This window comes from Somniosus microcephalus, chromosome 17, assembly GCF_052327205.1.
Source record: "Somniosus microcephalus isolate GS21.2 chromosome 17, FLI_Smic_1.0, whole genome shotgun sequence".
Lineage (NCBI taxonomy): Eukaryota > Metazoa > Chordata > Chondrichthyes > Squaliformes > Somniosidae > Somniosus > Somniosus microcephalus.
Genome location: NC_141003.1, coordinates 6529702 through 6551111, shown reverse-complemented (window position 1 = coordinate 6551111; position 21410 = coordinate 6529702). Strand labels below are relative to the sequence as shown.

Here is a 21410-nt window from a genome sequence, read left to right as displayed (position 1 = left end):
TGCACTACTTTATCTTGGCTGCTGTATACTGTAATACCGGTGGTGACCACACCGGTATATAAGTGCTGTGTAATGATTTATTGGGCAGTTCGGCCCTGACCTTCGACTAGTAAAGACCTGTTAAAATTTACTCTTGTGGTCTGTGTAGTAATTCTCACTATAACACACAGACTTAACAGTGGCGACGAGTACGATCTTACCCTGCGGCAGAGATACATCCAAGGCAGTTTAACGGGCGTTGAGAGGAGGCATCCGCCCTCATCATCCTGCTGAGAAAAGACGCGGGTTTGAAGAGCAAAGGAAGAATTCTGACACGAAGCCTTCCATCAGCAACAGGCAGTGATCATCCCTTCTATCACGGTGGTGGGTAAGCCGATCAGCGATGAGCAGCAAGTCGGCCACGTTGGCTGTGAAGTAGGGGAGGGAAAAACGGAGGATATAAGGGCGGAGAACTCGACCACGGCCGGGGAAAAGAGCCGGACAGAAGTCGGGGCCAGAGGCGCTGAGACTGGGGCAGCGTAAGGCACAGGAGCCGCGGTGAATGCAAACGCAGCCGGTGTAAAAGACCGGGCTGCAAGCGGGCTGGGAGACGCAACAGCGTCGAGAGAGAGCTCGACCGCGACCGGTGAAAAAGGCCGGGCAGCTACCGAGGCCGCGAGGCGCAGCGACCGGGACAGCGTAAGGCGCGGGAGAAAATATTTTTTTTTAAAAAAAAACCGCGGAGAACTCAGCCGCAGCCGGGGGAAAGGACCGGACTGCAAGAGGGGCTGAGAGGCACGATTGGAGAACCGCTGGGGAGGGCGAACGCAGCAATACGGCAATCGCCATTACAGCCAGCGGGGGAGAAAGGCAAACGCGGGAAGCCGCCATTTTCGTAGGCGGGGGAAGAAGACAAGCGCGGGAAACCGCCATTTAAAAAAATAAATAAATAAAAATAAAAATTTCTTTTTGTTTCTCAAGAAGATTGCGAGGATGCCTAAGCGTGGTAACATCAACGATTTCGATTCCGGTGTTGAAGATTGGGCCACGTATGTAGAACGCATAGAGATTTATTGTAAGGCAAATAAAATATCAGATGAAGATAAAGCACTAACCTTACTAAACTCAATGGGTGCGAAGACATACGGGCTATTGAAGCATCTTCTATCACCAGCTAAACCGGCGGATCAGACTTTCGCTAATATTGTTGCTGTCCTGAGAAATCATTTGAACCCCACACCGCTGATGTTAGCGGAACGATTTAAATTTTATGCGAGAACGCAACCGAAAGAGGAAAGCAACGCGGAGTATTTAATTGAACTGCGTAAGCTAGCGAAATACTGTCAGTTTGGGGAAAGCCTGACAGAGGCACTGAGAGACAAATTCGTGTATGGATTGTCGAAAGAAGGAACACAAAAGCGGCTGCTTGAAGAGAATGATCTTACACTTGATAAGGCTGTCACTATTGCAGCATCGCACGAAGCCGCAGCGAGAGGCACTGCGGAAATGCAGCTGAAGGCAGCGGTACTCAGCGTAGATCAAATGGCTTTGGGTACAACGAAATGTTATCATTGTGGAAAGACAACACACGATCAGAACCAATGCTGGTTTAAAAACCAGGAATGTAGAAAATGTGGCAAGCTTGGTCACATAGCTAAAGTATGCCGGTCAGGAAAGAAGACCAGCAACAAAAAGTCACCGCAGGAAAAGTGCAGAAAGGTACATAAGTTGGCTGAGAAGAGTTCGGATGAACAGAATTCGGATTCAGACTCCAACAGCAAGGAACTGGGTAGTCTGAGAATTCACAATGTGAGTAAGGAAGCTGACCTACAAACTATCTGGGTCACACTGCAGATAGCAGGAGTCCAGGTGAAGATGGAATTGGACACCGGATCGGCGTTGACGGTCATGAATAAGCAAGATTACAAAAGGTTATTCACACATATTCCCCTACGGGATACGGAGATAGTATTGCAGACATACACGGGGCAAAGAGTATACCCCATCGGAAAGATAAAAGTCAAGGTGATACACAAGGGCAAAGAACACCAAGGAATGGACTTATATGTACTACCTGAGGGAGGTCCACCACTTCTGGGACGGGAGTGGATCAGGAAAATAAATATGGACTGGCACTCCCTAAAAGCAATAACGGTAGATTCCGGAAAAAAAGATGTCAAACCTGAACGATTGTCCAGAATATTGGATGAGGCTAAAGAGGTGTTCCAACAGGGACTGGGAACACTGAGGAATTAAGGCAAAAATCAAGATTGCAGAACATGCAAACCCAAAATTTTTCAAAGCCAGACCGGTACCTTATGCGATACGACCTGCTGTGGAAGCTGAGCTGGAAGGGCTAGAACGTTCAGGAGTACTGTCTAAGGTGGACTGGAGTGAGTGGGCCATGCCCATTGTTCCCGTCATGAAGCGTTCATCGAGTAACAAGCCAGGGGAACCGGGGAAGGTCCGCATCTGTGGAGACTTCAAGATCACAGTTAATCCGGTGCTTCACACGGTGCAATATCCGCTTCCGCGGATTGAGGATATCTTTGCTTCATTGTCTGGCGGGAAACACTTCACCAAGATAGACCTGGCGCAAGCGTACTTACAGATGGAAGTTGAGGAAGAGTCGCGCCAGTATCTCACAATCAACACGCACAGAGGCTTGTATCGATATAATAGACTGGTTTTTGGAGTGGCTTCGGCTCCAGCAATTTGGCAGAGGGCCATGGAGCAGGTATTACAGGGAATTCCAAACACTCAATGTTACTTGGACGATATCCTGATTACAGGAGATGACGATGAGGAACACCTTGCAAATTTGAAACTGGTGCTCACCAGATTGAAGGAATATGGACTTCGAGTTAATCGCCAGAAATGTGAGTTCTTTCAGAAACGGATCTCGTACTGTGGTCATGTCATTGACCAGGAGGGGCTGCACAAGTCACCTGACAAGATCGAAGCTGTTGTGAAGGCTCCCGCTCCGGAAAATGTATCCCAGTTGAGGTCGTTCCTAGGGTTGATTAACTATTACCATAAGTTTCTGCCAAATCTATCCACGGTGCTGCACCCGCTGAATGCTCTTTTGCAGAAAGAAGTACCATGGAAGTGGAGCGAGGACTGTAAGAAGGCCTTTCGCAAAAGCAAGGCATTGATCACCTCAGAGGAAGTGTTGGCTCATTTCAACCCAACGCTACCTATTCGTTTAGCTTGTGATGCTTCTCCTTATGGTATTGGAGCAGTACTCTCTCACAAGTTGCCAAATGGCTTGGAAAGGCCAGTCGCATTTGCATCCAGATCATTGACCTCCGCTGAGCGCAACTATGCTCAGATAGATAGGGAGGCTCTCAGCCTGGTGTGGGGAGTAAAGAAGTTTAATCATTACCTGCAGGGCCAGAAGTTTACACTGCTGACAGACCACCAGCCGTTGGTATCCATATTCAACCCTAAAAAGGGCGTTCCTATTATGACAGCGCAAAGGCTACAGAGGTGGTCCCTTTTCCTAGGGGCACACCAATATGACATAGAATACAAAGGATCAAAACAGCATGGGAGTGCTGACGGTTTATCGCGCCTACCGTTGCCAACGGTAGAAGAGGCGCCTACAGTGGACCCAGTGGAGATGTTCCACTCAACCATAGTGGAATGTCTACCAGTAACAAATTCTACCATTGAAAAGGAAACGAGAAATGACCCGACTCTCTCTCGAGTCTACGATTTAACGGTGAAGGGATGGCCAGCACATGGCGAACCACTGTTGCCAGCATTCTCGCAAAGGAGAGAACAGCTGTCAGTGTGCCGAGGAACCTTGATGTGTGGATCCAGAGTGGTGATTCCACCCAAACTCCAGCATAAAGTGCTAAAGGAGCTTCACGAGGGGCATCTGGGTGGAGTGAAAATGAAGAGAACCTAGACAGAGCGTTTGTGTGGTGGCCAGGTATCGATGGAGACATCGAAGAAATGACCAAGAGCTGTCTAGGATGCCAGAAGGTCCAAAACGCCCCACCACAAGCCCCTCTACATCCATGGGAGTGGCCCTCATCTCCATGGCAAAGGGTACATATCGACTTTGCTGGTCCATTTATGGACTCAATGTTCTTAATCGCGGTGGATGCACACTCCAAGTGGCCGGAGGTAATAAAGATGTCCTCCACCACCACGGAAAAAACCATCACAGTATTAAGGACCATATTTGCCAGGAATGGGCTGCCGGAACAGATCTGTACTGATAATGGACCGCAATTTGTGTCCGAAGAATTCAGGAAGTTCTTAAAAAACAATGGGGTTAAGCACTACACGTCTGCCCCATACCATCCCGCCACCAATGGATTAGCTGAAAGGTTTGTCCAGACCTTCAAGAAGGCCATAAAGGCCATGGGTAATGAAGACATAAATCTACAACATAAGGTAGATAACTTCTTGTTTGCGTACAGGAATGCAACACATGTGGTTACAAACCAAACTCCCGCCATGATGTTTTTCAATAGAAGACTAAGATGCCGGCTGGATTTGATCAAGCCAAACATCAGAAGGGACGTAGAGAACCGGCAATTTTAAGGCATGAATGAAAGGCCAACTAGAACCTTCCAGATAGGGCAACAAGTTTTGGCCCGAGACTACCGTACCGAGAAATGGCAGCCTGGAACTATTTGCACACGACTAGGACCGCTGATGTATACCGTGGACATTGGTGAAAGCATAATAAGGCGCCATGCTGACCAGATCATAGAGTCATCTGAAAAGGGACAACCTACACCACAACTCTATACGCCTAATGATGAAGCGGAGATACCCATAGTATCTACCTCCGATCCGGTGATACTGGAACCAGATGAACCCGACACTGGCATTCAAGCCGAATCGACCTTGCCAAAAGAACCTACTACACCACCGAAAACTACTACACCACCGAGGCGTTATCCGGACCGAGTCAGGAGGCCTCCTCAGAGACTGAATCTGTGAACTGTTTTTACATGAAGTTGTGTATATATGTTATTATGTTATGTTTAATGGGGAATATATACTGTTAAGCTAAAAAGGGAGGATTGTGGTGTATGTAACCGTTCCACCTTTAAGAGAACTATTTTAAGAGTTGCACTACTTTATCTTGGCTGCTGTATACTGTAATACCGGTGGTGACCACACCGGTATATAAGTGCTGTGTAATGATTTATTGGGCAGTGTAGCCCTGACCTTCGACTAGTAAAGACCTGTTAAAATTTACTCTTGTGGTCTGTGTAGTAATTCTCACTATAACACACAGACTTAACAGGTACCAGACAGTAGTTAACAGAATTGAGTGTCCTCACAATGCCACATAAGCTTGAGACAACCAGGAGGTTCACAGAATCACAGAAACCCCACAAGTGCAGATAGAGGCCATTTCGGCCCATCGAGCCTGCACCGACACATATCCCACCCGATCCCCGTAACCCCTACACCAACACATATCCCACCCTATCCCCGTAACCCCACGTATTTAATCCCCCTAACACTAAGGGTCAATTTATCATAGCCAATCAACCTAACTCACACATCTTTGGACTGTGGGAGGAAACCGGAGCACCCGGAGGAAACCCACGCAAACACGGGGAGAATGTGCAAACTCCACACAGACAGTCGCCCGAGGCCGGATTTGAACCCGGGTCCCTGGCGCTGTGAGGCAACAGTGCTAACCACTATGCCACTATTCCAGAGAGGTTTGCGATTACAATATTGGATTACTTTTGAAACATAGAAACATAGAAGATAGGAGCAGGAGTAGGCCATTCGGCCCCTCGAGCCTGTTCCGCCTTTTCATGCGATCATGGCTGATCATCCAAATTCAGTACCCTGCCCCTGCTTTCTCCCCATATCCCTTGATCCCTTTAGCCTTAAGAAATATATCTAAATCCTTCTTGAATATATTTAATGAATTGGCCTCCACTGCCTTCTGTGGTAGAGAATTCCACAGGTTCATCACTCTCTGGGTGAAGAAATTCCTCCTCATCTCAGTCCTAAATGGTTCACCCCTTATCCTTAGACTGTGACCCCTGGTTCTGGACTCCCCCGCCATCGGGAACATCCTTCCTGCATCTAGTCTGTCTAGTCCTGTTAGAATTTTATAAGTTTCAATGAGATCCCCTCTCATTCTTCTAAACTCTAGCGAATATAAGCCTAATCGACCCAATCTCTCCTCATACGTCATTCCTGCCATCCCAGGTATCAGTCTGGTGAATCTTCGCTGCACTCTCTCCATGGCAAGAACATCCTTCTTCATATAAGGCGACCAAAACTGCACACAATACTCGAGGTGTGGTCTCGCCAAGGCCCTGTACAACTGCAGCAAGACATCCTTGTTCTTGTACTCGAACCCTCTTGCTACAATGGCCAACACACCATTTGCCGCCTTAACCGCCTGCTGCACCTGCATGCTTACCTTCAGCGACTGGTGCACAAGGGCACCCAGGTCTCGTTGCACTTCCCCTTTTCCCAATCTATTGCCGTTCAGATAATCTGTCGTCTTGCTTTTGCCACCGAAGTGGATAACCTTGCATTTATCCACATTGGGCAGATGCATGGCAAATGCAGTATAATCACCCAACCTGTCCAAATCATACTGGAGTTTCTCTGCATCCTCCTCACAGCACACACGCCCCACCCAGCTTTGTGTCGTCTGCAAACTTGGAGATATTACATCTAGTTCCCTTGTCTAGATCATTTATATATATATATATTGTGAATAGCTGGGGTCCTAGCACCGATCCCTGCGGTACCCCACTAGTCACTGCCTGCCACTCGGAAAAGGGCCCGTTTATTCCAGCTCTTTGCTTCCTGTCTGCTAATCAGTTCTCTATCCAAGACAGTACCTTACCCCCAATCCCATGTGCTTTAACTTTGCACGCTAATTTCTTATGCGGGACCTTATCGAAAGCCTTCTGAAAGTCCAAATACACCACATCCACTGGTTCTCCCTTATCTATTCTACCAGTAACGTTCCTCAAAAAATTCCAGTAGATTAGTCAAGCATGATTCACCTTTTGGAAATCCATGTTGAATTTGTCCGATCCTGTCACTGTTTTCCAAGTGTTCTGCTATTACATCTTTTATAATGGACTCTAGCATTTTCCCCACTACCGATGTCAGACTTACCAGTCTATAATTCCCCATTTTATCTCTACCTCCTTTTTTAAATAGTGGGGTTACATTAGCTACCCTCCAATCCATGGGAACTGTTCCAGAATCTATAGAATTTTGGAAGATGACCAGCAATGCATCTACTATTTCTAGGGCCACTTCCTTAAGTACCCTAGGATGTAGATTATCAGGCCCTGGGGATTTATCGGCCTTCAATCCCATCAATTTCCCTAACACCATTTCTCTACAAATACTGATTTCATTCAATTCCTCCCTCTCATTAGACCCTATGTTCCCCGACATCTCTGGGAGGTTATTTGTGTCCTCCTTTGTGAAGACAGAACCAAAGTATGTATTTAATTGGTCTGCCAATTCTTTGTTCCCCATTATAAATTCCCCTGATTCTGACTGCAAGGGACCTACGTTTGACTTCACCAATCTTTTTCTCTTCACATATCTATAGAAGCTTTTACAGTCAGTTTTTATGTTCCCTGCAAGCTTACTCTCCTATTCTATTTACCCCCCTCTTAATTAATCCCTTTGTCCTCCTTTGCTGAATCCTAAACTGCTCCCAATCCTCAGGTTTGCTGCTTTTCCTGGCCAAATTATATGTCCTCTCCTTGGATCTTATGCTATCCCTAATTTCTCTTGTTAGCCACGGTTGTGTCACCTTTTTATTTTTATTTTTATGCCAAACTGGGATGAACAAATTCTGTAGTTCATCCTTGCGATCTTTAAATGTTTGCCATTGCCTATCCACCGTCAACCCTTTAACTAACGTTCCCCAATCCATCCTAGCCAGCTCATGCCTCATACCATCGTAGTTTCCTTTATTTAAATTCAGGACCCTAGTCTCTGAGTCAACTACTTCACTCTCCATTTTAATGAAGAATTTGATCATATTATGATCGCTCCGACCCAAGGGGCCTCGCACAATAAGATTGCTAATTAATCCTTTCTCATTACATAATACCCAGTCTAAGATGGCCTGATCTCTAGTTGGTTCCTCGACATATTGGTCCAGGAAACCATCCCGTATACACTCTAGGAATTCCTCCTCCACAGTATTGTTACTAATTTGGTTAGCCCAATCTATATGTAGATTAAAGTCACTCATGATAACTGCTGTGCCGTTATTGCACGCGTCTCTAATTTCCTGTTTAATGCCATCCCCAACCTCAGCATTACTGTTTGGGGGTCTGTATACAACTCCCACTAACGTTTTCTACCCCTTTGGTGTTTCTCAGCTCTACCCATACAGATTCCACATCATCAGAACTAACATCCTTCCTTACTTTATTAATGGAGTGCAGCAGGAGGCCTAGATAAGCAGACATCAGAATTGCCATGGCTCCCCACACCAAAAGGGGAAAGGCCCCTCATTTGAGGTGGTAGTTTTGATCAGCAGCTTAGCAAGCTGCTCCTCAACAGGGAACTGCAGAGGTTTACGGTTTTGACTTCCCCTCTATGTAAATAGACAGTATGCGGAGAAGTGTCATTCTGAAGTTTGTGTCAGTCAGTTCAACAATCCTGATTTATAAAATGAGGCAGGTTTGCATTAAAAGGCAAAATGTCATAATTATTTTGATGTTATGAGGAGTAATACGTAAAGCTCGCAGCGAAACTAGTGTTCCTGTCCATTCATGTATGTAAAATAAACCAGTTTGTTGGTTTACAGTTTGCCTTTTCTCACTAGAATGCTTTTCAGGTTGCCTTGCAATGCATAGGAGAAACACACATGAGGGTGGGGAGGTACACATGTGAGATCACAGTATTGCGTACACATAGCTAGGGGTCATATTGTGACTGTCCCACCTCCCCCTACGGTCAGACAATTATTTAATTAGTTAAAGCACAGTTACGGTGCTCTCCAGTTCGTAGGGGACAGAGGGTCTGCTTATGGGAGTGACTGATGACTGAAGGAATATCTAGAGCAGACCTGGAATTTATAACGCATGCCTAGAAACTGGTCTCATTTATTTTTAAATTTTCTAAATTATTATGTTCTCGCTGCCAAATGGGGACCAAATTATCTTTCACTCTGTTTTTTGTGCAGGGTTGTAGCTCCTGCTGATTTGGCTCCTGTTTTTAAAAACTGCAGCTATTGCTCGCTGTTCAAACTACTACATTACTAATTTCAGTGATTTTACGAGCACTAAACAATTTCTGCAACCTACAGGCCTTGCTTATATGTAGCACAGACAAAGTATGATAGTTCAGTGCTAAGATTTTAAAGTGCTGTAATAATCCTGATAGTAGTTGCAGATATGCTTGTTTTAGGCTAATCAATGCAGAGGAGGTTTTTTGATATATTCCAGCTGGAATAATCTGCAAGTACTGTCTATAAATTAACTGGATTTTATAGGGACCAGTTTATTTAATGCAAACTGGAATCCTGACCATTACAGAAGTAGTGTTTAAAATGCCAGTGGCACAAGGTAAAATGCAGTGGTCCTATTGAAATAGCGTGTGTGCTAAAGTACCCCAGTGGTCTAGTGGATAAAGGCACACTTCAGCAATCTGTTTTCTGATTGGCTCAAACTTCATATTAATAGAAGAAGCACCCACTCTGAGCTCAGCTAATGTGTGAATGAAAACTGATAAGCACACGTGAAAGCAACAGATTGAGTATGAATGGCAAGGAAAATCTACCAATTAAACAAAGCAGAAACTAAACCCATCAAATATCTGTGTGTAGAAGCCAAAAGGAGGAGGAGGAGTGGATTTAGAAGTTGTAGGTCATAGCATCACTGAGGCATTAACTAAACCAATCTGTAGGAATATCTAGTGGATATGAATGACTTATTTATGTATGTAAATACATATTCCAGAGAGGTTTGCATTTATAATGTTGGATTTGTTTTATTCATCGAGTGCGGCAGGAGACCTAGCTAAGCAGGCATCAGAATTGCCTTGGCTCCCACGCCAAAAGGGGAAAGGCTCCTCATTCTAGGTGGTAGTTTTGATTGGCAGCTTAGCGAGCCACTCAACAGGATAACTGAGGGAGATGCTGGCTCTCCCTATCTCCGTAACCTCCTCCAGCCCTACAATCCTCCAAGATCTCTGTACTCCTCCAATTCTGGCCTCTTGCGCATCCCTGATTTTAATCACCTCACCATTGGCGGCTGTACCTTCATCTGCTTAGGCCCTAAGCTCTGGAATTCCTTCTCTAAACCTCTCTGCCCCATTACTTTTCTCTCCTCCTTTATGATGCTCCTTTAAAACCTACCTCTTTGACCTGTCCTAATTATCGCTTTATGTGGCTCGGTGTCAAATTTTGTCCGATAACACTCCTGTGAAGCGCCTTGGAATGTTTTACTACATTAAAGGCGCTATATAAATACAAGTTCTTATCTCTCACAAGGGATTTGATAAAATTTTGCATGTCACTCTTTTAAAGAGCATTAAAGCTGGTAAATCTATAAATAAATTTGATTATTGAAGAACAGCTGGGCAGCAGAAAGCAGACGATGATAAAATGGGAAGCATTCCTAGAGTAGTAACCAGCGTCTGTTTGGAGTTGAGGCTGTTTGACACCAGAAACAATGAGAGAGTGACTTTTCTGACCACTTTGGTAATGACGTAAATGTGTTTGTGAAGATTTCTTCTATTGAGTATTTCTAGTGAAATACTAAATGCATTCTTTGAGCGTGCTTATGATTTCCCCAGAAACAGCAAACCAAAGAAATCTGCTCAAATGTATTTAAGATGCCACTATACAAAGCGGGGTTCTCGCCCGCAGTAATGCCACACACTGTTAAATTTGGTGATGACACCAAGCTACCTGGCCAGATGACAAGTATAGAGGAGATTGAGGGCATATGGCAGGGGGGGGGGGCGGGGGGGGGAAGGCGAACTGGAACAAATAACCAGAAGGGCTAAGGAAAGATGTGGCTAATGGACATTGGATTAGAAAAAGTGAACTGTGTACATTATGAAGAGATGCACATTAAAAAGTGGGGGAAAGGACCTTGATGGGGTCGTTGACTTAACGCAAGTTATGCAGCCATTGTGAAGCTGTCATAAGCGAGGCTAATCAAGTATTGGGATCCACCCTGAGGGTATTTTGATTTATTACAGGTTGAAACAAGTTATTGTAAATTGTGAGGCGGCATTTTGAGTACTGTGTGCACTTTTGGGCACCATCCGTTGAAAAGGACATTGCTGTGTTGGCGAGGAGCAACGGGGTGTATTTGCAATATAAGGATCTAATAAGGTATGGATGCAGTAGGTGCAAGTAGGATATTTATCTTGGATAGTGAGTGCCGAACTAGAAGACGTATCTACAAGATTAACAAATATCGAGCAAGCAGAAATGCAAAATGTTCCTGCACAGAGCAGTAGATTTCTGGAACAGCCAAGGCAGCTAATGTGCCCAATAAAAAACAAACTGGTCAAGGGATGGAATTAGGAGCTATATCAACGCTGTTTGTCACACAAGGGGAATCCGCCTTACGTGCTGCTTAAAACAAGAAATGACTGTTTGGTGTTTTGTCTCTGCACTTTCTTCCACAAAGTGAATAAAATACTTTTGAAAGCCGTAACATCCGTAGTCTTCACTGATTTGAACTTGTTTCTCACTTGAAGTTTTAACCAGGAAGTGGAATACGGCTCAGCCTGGCTCCATAGAAATTCACTTTCCGTGCTATTATAAGCACCGATTACAATAGTGGAGCAGTTTGAAATTCAGGCTATCTTGCTCTCCCAGCTGAGCAGGGAAGTGTGGTAATGAGAGGGAAAGAATGTGGGGGAGAATGCCGTTCAAAAAAAAAAAAAAAAAAAAAATTTCTCTTAAAAGTTCACTTTAATTGCAATGGACAGGAATGCTTTTTTAAAAAAATATATATAATTTAAAGTTAGATGTGCGTTTTTTATTTTTATTATTGTATATTTCCTGGCAACTTCCTCACAGGTCTCCCACTCTCAAGGGACATTATCTACTGTAGCTCCAGGAACTGTAATAGGACGACCAATAATGACCAGTACCCCACAGAGGATTCAGATTGTTCCTGCAGACCCAGGTGTCACTATAGCACAGCGTATTCAGGTAGAATTTCTCTTACTAAAATGTGGTGAAAATAGCCTAACAGTTGCATGTACTCGAGCATTAAAATACTGCAAACCTGCTCCATCCATAATGGAAACTATTTTCAGTCTTTAAAAAGAAATAGCTATATGTAAGCAGGTTTTAAAAAGTCTGGCTTGCCTCCTCCTGTAAGTAGTTACTGGTCCATGTGGTGTCTTGTCCCCCTGCACTGTGCTGCCAGTGTTTTTTAAATACATAAATGGTGTCTTGTCCCCCTGCACTGTGCTGCCAGTGTTTTTTAAATACATAAATGGTGTCTTGTCCCCCTGCACTGTGCTGCCAGTGTTTTTTAAATACATAAACTGTTTGTCTCATTTGGCTATTGATGTCTCTTGTTGGCTGTAGACCAAAGAGATTGCAGCATTATATTTGTTTTTTCCCCTTCTGTCCTTTGACAGATGTCAGCTACCAAACAATATGTTTCTATTTGTAGATTGTCACCGATCAGCAGACGGGCCAGAAGATTCAAATAGTCACGTCGATGGATCATGGTGCGAGCAAGCAGTTCATCTTAACAAATTCAGACGGCACAACATCAAACAAAGTGATTTTAGCCAGACCCGAGTCAGGACAAGGAAAAGTCATCCTAGCCTCACCGGACTCTGCAGGTCTCAACCAGCTCATTTTTACATCTCCTGATGGATCAGCACAGCACATACAGGTACAATGAATGTAAATTGGATGATTGCAGGTTGTGGTAACCTTTGTAATTAGAAAACTGCACGTATATAGCTGTCAGTGACTTAAAAATAAATGAATTTGTCCTTTTGCATTCTTGCCTTTCCAACTTTCCTTGGATTTCCTTTTTACGTGTTCTTGGGATGTGGGTGTTGCTGGCATGGTTGGCATTGCCCATCCCAAGTTGCCCTGAGAAAGTGGTGGTGGGCCGCCTTGAATAGCTGGTAGTGGTTTGATACACCTGAGGGGGCAGTTAAGAGTCAACCACATGGGTGTGGGATTGGAGTCACATACTGGGCAGTTCTGACGAAAGGTCATCAACCTGAAACGTTAACTCGGTTTCTCTCTCCAGGATGCTGCCTGAACTGCTGAGTTTTTCCAGCGTGTTCTGTTATTTCATTCTTTCACTTTGCCTTGTTCTTTCCCACAGTTTCAAAACTGAAGGATTCTGTACCATTCTCTGTTGGCTCTTCCTCAGACAATCTTTAGGCTTTTAAAAGCCAAGCTTGGGTGCCAGCTAATCTTTACTTCCTGATTTACCTCGCCTTCTCGATTCACTCTTCATCTTTCCCTGATGTGCCTTAGTCCATCACCTTGAGTTTTTCAGTGTCTTTTTTTAAAGTTGTGTGGTGCTGGGAAACCTAGAGAACTGAGAAAGGGAGAATAGTGAAGAAGATGCCTTAACATGTCTATAGGTGGGTACAGTAATGTGGTTATGTTACTGGACTAGTAATCCAAAGAACGAGAGTTTAAATCTCACCATGGCAAATTGAGAATTTGAATTCGGCTGGTGGGGGGGGTGGTGCGGGGAAAAGACTGGAAATAAAAAGCTGTCTGATTTTAAATATCCAACAGGTTCACTAATCTTTTTTAAGGAAATCTGCTGTCCTTATCTGGTCTGGCCTATATGTGACTCCAGTCCCACACCAATGTGGTTGACTCTTAACTGCCCTCTGAAGTGACCGAGCAAGACACTCTATTGACCCATTTTCTCCGGGTAATAAATGCCGACCTTGCTCGTGACTCCCATATCCCGATAAATGAATTAAAAAAAAAAAAAAAAAACAGAACAGAAAGACAATATGGAATTGTAGCACTTCTATACTGTGTTTGTGACCAAATTTTAAACTTTTGATAACCTATTTAAATGTTGCGGCATACTGTTTTTAATTATTTATTTTTTTAAACTTAGATTCAATATTTTAATGCTTCAAATTTGCCAGTAAAATGTTAATCTGTAGGTAATGTTGCACATTTAAACATTGCTATGCTTAATCTTCACCGGAGCAGTTTGAGAGTAGTTGTGACGAGTTTGCTAACTGAAGGCTGATATTGGAAAAATAATCGGAACCCAAGATATTCAAAACTGCCCACCTGCTAAAAATGTCCGCCTGGAATTTCCTCGGTGGTTCTCTCGATCTCCTGTCGTAACGTTGGCCAAAACCCCATAATAATGGTGTTTCTCCAGGACTCCCGTTAAAGTTGCTGCAGGAAATCTGGCGAGCACCCGCAGAAATTCTAGCTGTTGATCCTTTTTCTGTTTTTTTTTAAAGAGAAAAAACCCCACATGTATTTATATTTCCGCCTCTAGATCGTGACCGATGCTACATCAGCAGAGCAAAGTGCAGTCAAACCGCCACTGGAGTTTTGTGTAGTTTGTGGGGACAGGGCTTCGGGTAAGAAAATGCTTCTATAATCTCTGACAACTTTTTAAAAATAGTTTGAATTGATTTTTGATTACACTGTTTAGTGGCTATGAATTAGTTTTCATTGCACACGTAATTATATCCCTCAAGGCAGCTGGAGGTTTGACATTCTAAATCTGGAGACTCTCCTAGCTCTTCCGTTTGCTCATTCCTGTTCGTTTTTATACCCATCTTGAAAATCTCTTAACACAATTGCCTGTCCATTGTTGGCCAGTGTTTCACCATTTGTTCTGAGAGATCTGATTGGTCTTCCCGGCCCAATTTCTCTTATCTCATTGGTCCCACATACCTCATTGACAGGGCTGTCAACCAATGAGGTGGGAAATGTAATAACGCCCTTTGGAAAAGAGAGCAATTGGATTTGAGATTCAATATCTGTTGGCAGTCCGCTATCTGGTGCTTCATTCTGCTCTCAGACTCCCTGAAAGAGTGAAAAAGAGTATAATAGAGTCAACAACACAGTTGGAAGCGTAGCGCGAGAGGGAGGGGGGATAGAGAGTGGAAGCAAAATGGGAGGATACAAAGAATGAGAGTGGAAGAAAAACAGGGCGACAATTGAAGGAACAGGCACTTTCTGTTTTTGGTTGTGTTATGTTTTTCAGCTAAGTTACAAGACTACTGATTGTACTGTGTATGTGTATACACACTCTTGCCTGAGTCAGAAGGTCGTGGGTTGAAATCCCACTCCAGAGACTTGAGCACATTATCCAGGCTGACACTTCAGTGCAGTACTGAGGGAGTGCTGCACTGTCAGAGGTGTCATTTTCGGATGAGACTTTAAACTGAGGTCCCGTCTGCCCTCTCAGGTGGACGTAAAAGATCCCATGGCACTATTCGAAGAAGAGCAGAGGAGTTCTCCCCGGTGTCCCGGCCAATATTTATCCCTCAACCAAGTAGATTATCTGGTCAGTATCTCTTTGCTGCTTGTGGGATCTTGCTGTGTGCAAATTGGCTGCTGTATTTCCCCACATTACAACAGTGACTACACTTCAAAAAGTACCTCTTGGTTGTGAAGTGCTTTGCGAGGCCCTGAGGTTGTGAAAGGTGCTATATACATACAAGTTGTTTCATCTGTCTGTCTATCTCTATCTCTATAACATTCATTAAAAATCTTCCATCTCCACACAATCCGTCACCTTTTTCCCATTTATAAATTGCTAATTCCACTATAAATTCCCTTTCCACATTTATTATGAAAACTGCCTTGGTAAACTTGTCATGTTGTAGCACCTCCACTGGCAAACACATGTAATTACAACATGACACATTTACAGTGGCCATTATAACTGGAAATATGAATTTATCATGGGATTACAAAAATCAGTATAGAATGAATGACTTTAAAATGAGACTGAATTATATCTGTGCCCCCTGGTCCTGTTAACCCAACCCTCGGCCTCTAACCTCACTTCACCTGAAGACTACACTTGATCTTGACCCTCCACATGCAACTCCACGGAAGATCGACGAGTGGAAGTATAATTTTATATATAGTGTGTGTGTGTGTGATCTCACTGCCACTTAGATCAAGACAGGAATATCCAGCTTTCAGATCTTTTGATCACAGCCCTTTCAAGCAACTCTGCGTAAATACAATCTGCTACCCAGAGGATCCGTGGCTGTTACGATCCTTTTTCTCCTTTTCAACCTAAATGATTAAACTTCTAAAACTAGTGTCAAGTGAAATTTGACATCAAGTAAAATGGAATCATTTGTTGATACTTTGTTTGGATCAGCAGCTCCCTACACTTCGGAGCACTGCAGTTCTATGCCTGGGGTCACAGTTCTGCTTGAATCCAGCTCTACATTTATCTGGAGCTGACTGAGCGATTTAACATGTACAATGATCACACACCTCTACACTTTTCTTTTCCAGCTAACTGCTGCAGTATTTTTCCAGTGGAATATTGCAAGCAGTCTTCCCTTTAAGCTGCGTGGGTGTGCAGTGCACTGGAGGTCCCGCGCACCCGGCTCACTGGCTTTTGAATGGAAAACACGCACCTGCGCGGAATTTTGAACGGGCTGCGCAGCCCATTAAAGGGGCCACACGGCCCAAAAAAAATTAGCGGGAACATGAGTGCAAGTGTTTGGCATTTCTAGTTAACTGGTTATTGTCTCTTTTTTTTCTATCTTGGTGGACCATATGATTTTGTACTGAGATGCTAGTCTTGTTTTTTTTTCTCCTCCTACCTTTTTAGGACGCCATTATGGGGCAGTGAGCTGTGAAGGCTGTAAAGGTTTCTTCAAAAGAAGCATAAGGAAGAACTTGGTGTATGTGTGCAGAGGGTCAAAGGACTGTGTCATTAACAAGCACCACAGAAACCGCTGCCAGTACTGCCGGCTGCAGAGGTGCCTGGCACTGGGAATGAAGCAGGACTGTAAGTGAAGGATTGCGCCTCCAAATGATTCCTTCTCGCCTAAGCCCACTCACTAACTTAAATGTAAAAGAGTAATTGCATAAACCCTTGTGACGCTCTTTGCTTTTCAATAGCTGTTCAGTGTGAACGGAAACCCATCGAAGTTTCTCGAGAAAAGTCAGCTAACTGTGCAGCCTCGACTGAAAAGATTTACATCAGGAAGGATCTGCGGAGTCCTTTAGCTGCAACGCCCACCTTTGTAACAGACAAGGAAAGTGCAAGGTACCACGTCAATTACACACGGTTATCATAAAGGGCAAATGCACAGTATTTAATCTTGAAAATATAAATAGTGGCAGCATCAGTCTAGTTTACACACCGAGAAGACCAAAATTGGTTGGGCGGGGGGAAAGGGTTCAGATTTGAAAAAATTAATTGTTGCTTTTATTAACAGGAGTCATGTAGGAGGTTAAAGTGCTGCTTGCAGTACTGAAAACGGCTCAGTTGGTAAGGCCTCTTTAGGGAAGACATTTGTTATGAAGCAAACAATGCAGGGACTTTCAACAGCTTCATTGCCCAGAATCATACACTTGCTACTGTTGACTTTCTTCCTAATTTCTGTACAAACAACAAATGAAATTCAAACTATCGGAAGCAAAATCCAATTTTGATGAGCGCCATTATAACATTTCTTATTCTTGTACATTACTGGTATACAGAGACTCAAATGAGATTACTCACAGACACTAGCCGACTTGCTCAGAGTACCCAGCCACCCAAGTGATGGGGAAGAGGGTGTACTGCACTTCCTGGTATTTCCTTTGTGGCTCTGAGAGGAGTGCTGGTGACAGTGGAAAGCTCCGTTAGTGATAAAATGGAGGTCGGGGGGGTGGGGGTGGTTGGTGCTTGGGAAGAAAATGAATAGATTGACTGCTGAAGGGAGTAGACTGAAAGGGTTTGTTATACAAATGCAAATACTTTCACTTTTGTTTTATAAAGACCTGTCGGCCTTCTGGAGCCAGGAATGCTGGTAAATATACAACAACCACTGCTGAAGACGGAGAGTGCTATGCTACTCACCGCCGAGAACAAGGTGAGATACGGTCCAGTTTACTCTGCTAAATTCCATGATCTCCTGTAAGTTCGATGTTCGGATAAACAAATCTTGATAACCAGTGCTTTTCATTTCAGGCTGAAACCTGTCAAGGTGATTTAAGCACTCTTGCAAATGTGGTCACATCACTTGCAAACTTAAGCAAGTCAAAGGATCTGTCCCAAAGTAGTGCTGATTTATCGGGGATTGATGCCTTAAGTAATGGAGACGCTTCTTTATCAGAAATGCAACAAGATGACCAGTCTGCCAGTGATATTACACGGTAATTATCATCTGATAAGGCACAGCAAATGCTGAAGCAGCAGGCTCGTTTCATTTTGGACAACCGTATAACCTTTTTAAGCTGCTGTGTGCAAAGTTCTGCTTTCTGGTCTTTAATTAACATTTTCTTCCCAGTTTGATAATATTTTGAAAATAATTCAAATCCAAGTGTTTTCAGTTATCTTATTCAGAGGTTAGTGTCTAATATAACATCTGTGGTTTACAAAAGCACCTTCCAAAGCCCTCCTTCCTTCCAGTGCAAACAAAAAGGCATGATAGAAATTATTTTTGAAAGTTAAAGAGTAAGTGAACATTATTGTGTGCCCTAGAAATAGCAAAAAATATAAAGCTAGCCAGGGCACTTCTGTAAAAATCCACACCAAACATCTCACCATTCTAAAGTTATGCTGGTGAAGTGTAGACTTAATAGTTACAAAAGTTAGTCACAGCACTGGAGTGACAGCCTCTTCAATCAATTGATTTATTAATTACAAGTCGTCTTCATACTATATTACCGACGTCTGTAGTGCAGAAATGTACCTGGGAATGTTACTTGGATAAAACATGCCTGTGTTTTCTGATCGTTGGTATCTCAGGGCATTTGATACACTCGCAAAAGCACTAAACCCCGCAGAGGGGACAGCTGTTCAGAATTCGGCAGAATGCATGGATACCTCGGGCACCAACATCCAGCTCATTAGCGGAGAGCAGTCCCTTCCCGTTGTTGAGATTGAGGGTCCACTTCTCGGTGATGTGCACGTCGCTTTCAAGGTATGGTTATGCGCATTCCATGTTCAAGTTATTCCAACATGGGATTTTAAATTTCTCCATACTTGCACAGCTTTTATTGATGTTTTAAAAGTTTCTGATGGGGCTGTTACAATACATCTTCTGAATTTTATATTGGAAAGTATTTCTGATTTGACCATATTTTCTCTTTGCTGCTTTAACAAGCATGTAATAGGTGAAATCCTGTTGCTCTTGAATGCTGGGTAGACTGAAATCCTCCAGCTTGCTTGCAGTTTTTTTAATGCCAAACTATTTTTCAGAATTCCAAAACCCCAAACCATTTCTTTAAAGTTCTATGTCCTGCTGTGTACTTTCATTTGAATAAATTAAATAAATGTGGAACTCGCTACCACATGGAGTAGCTGAGGCGAATAGCAGAGATGCATTTCAGGGGAAGCTAGATAATCACGAAGGATAGAGGAATAGAAGGATATATTGATAGAGTTAGATGAAGTAAGGTGGGAGAAGGCTCGTGTGGAGAGCATAAACACCGGCACAGACTCAATGGCTGGAATGGCCTGTTTCTGTGCTGTAAAATTTAATGTAATTCTATGTAACGGTAAGAATAACTTATATTTATATAGTGCCGTTAACGTAGAAAAATGTTCCATAATGGGAAAGAAAATGGACACCGAGTCAAAGAAGGAAATATTACAGGTGGGGTGAGCAAAAGTTTGGTCAATGAGGAGAGGGGGGTGGAGAGGTTTAGGGAGAGAACTTCAGAGCATGAAGTTACAAAAATGACTCGCATGGTTTGTGATTTTAGTTTTGTGTTGTGATCAGTTTTGCAGTTGTACTAACATAAAAGAAAAATGACTACTTAAAGTAAAATGTCGTGTTCATTTAGATTACAAAGCACTCTTTTTGTTTATATATTTTTTAAAAATCTGTCCAGTAGGCTGCATCAACATTCATCTTTTAGGACATATATTTTCAGGAGTCCAATGTTTGAATCCAAAAAGCCAGCACACAGCAACCGAACGGCAAGAGAATTCAATTAATTGTATTGTGTCACCTGAGGCTATAATAGGTTGCCAGGGACAGGCAGAGTGACCTCTTTTGTAACCTCCCTGAATTAAAGGACAAACGTGATTTGATTTAAACAGTGAATTAAATATTATGGGGACATGTTTGTCACAAAGAAACTGCAGCAGAAAATGAATTCAAGGTGATGGAGAAGACGGGAATATTTTGGAGATTATATCTGGCAGGTTCCTATCTGAATCGATGTCCCCTCTGTTCAAAATAAAACTTAACCATTTAATTGATTCTAATTCCTCTACATCTGTAATGTTTAACCTTTTCGCTAAAATGGGCAATCTCGTGTGTGCTCAGTAAAAGGACTTGGCTACATTGTGGTTTTATTTTTTAGTGGCTCTATATTTCAGCATAAAGCTTGCTTTGGAAATTGTAGTTAAAAATTAACAGTTGATATCATAATAGAACATGTCATCATTTAGGAGTTTGTTATCTGTTTCTAATGGTTAGGCATCCTTATGAGAGAAATATTTCCAAACTTCCAAATGCACAAGCGTTAGTAAAAAGAGACTCTTGCTAGGTGCCCAAGCTGTGACCTGCCAGCCCGGTTACCTGACCTGCGAAGGCTTGGCAACTCAAGTTCTGTTTACAGTTTAGTTTCTTATTCTACTGGCTTCCCCTTATTGGCCAAGATACAGGCCTAGGCAGCCCGCAGTAAAGGACCTGACATTCCAGTTAGACTGCGGCACATCTGGGACGGATCTTTGGTCAAAGAAGCAGAAAGGTGCAAACTGGATCCCACCCTGTATTTTAGCTCCAAACATTTTCCAAAGCCCGACAGTTGCTCCTTAATGGCCCTTGAAAGAAAGAAGGAGAACTACTTTTGAAGTGTAGTCGGTAGCAATGTAGGGAAACACGGCTGCCAATCTGCACACAGCAAGATCCCATAATATTGACCAGATAATCTTCTTTGGTGGTGTTGGTTGAGGGATAAACATTGGCTAGAACACCAGGAGAACTCCCTGCTATTCCTCAAATAGTCCCATGGGATAGTTTACGTCCGCCTGAGAGGGCAGATGGGGCCTCGATATAACATCATATTCAAAAGACAGCACCTCTGACTCGGAGTCAAGAGTCCTACCACTGAGCCACAGCCGACCCTCGGACTCCGTGGAACTCATGCCAGCTGAAAGCTTGAATCAATCCCACTGAGGCCCCCCAGGAATGGCTCCAGTCCTTGCTGGAAGTAAGGTTATATATCCTGGAGTGAATTGATTGCCTTTCTGTACCAGAGTTATGGCTTCCATTGGAGCCAAAGACCAAGATGGGGCTCCAGGCCCCTCTGG

The 21410-nt window shown here is 43.5% G+C and overlaps 1 protein-coding gene across 28 annotated transcripts in view; it reads left to right on the top strand.

The window, feature by feature from the left end:
- nr2c1 (nuclear receptor subfamily 2, group C, member 1) overlaps window positions 1-21410 on the top strand; it is a 136957-nt gene that overhangs the window by 97642 nt on the left and 17905 nt on the right. For 22 of the 28 annotated variants that reach the window (XM_086009866.1, XM_086009863.1, XM_086009843.1 and 19 more), the window contains 9 exons: window positions 12008-12142; window positions 12615-12842; window positions 14451-14535; window positions 15372-15470; window positions 16764-16943; window positions 17057-17204; window positions 17922-18015; window positions 18099-18298; window positions 18894-19068. In XM_086009866.1, the coding sequence (XP_085865992.1) occupies window positions 12008-12142; window positions 12615-12842; window positions 14451-14535; window positions 15372-15470; window positions 16764-16943; window positions 17057-17204; window positions 17922-18015; window positions 18099-18298; window positions 18894-19068 (1344 nt within the window). The remainder of the gene's footprint in view (window positions 1-12007; window positions 12143-12614; window positions 12843-14450; window positions 14536-15371; window positions 15471-16763; window positions 16944-17056; window positions 17205-17921; window positions 18016-18098; window positions 18299-18893; window positions 19069-21410) is intronic. The other 6 variants (XM_086009869.1, XM_086009872.1, XM_086009868.1 and 3 more) reach the window with 4 other exon arrangements.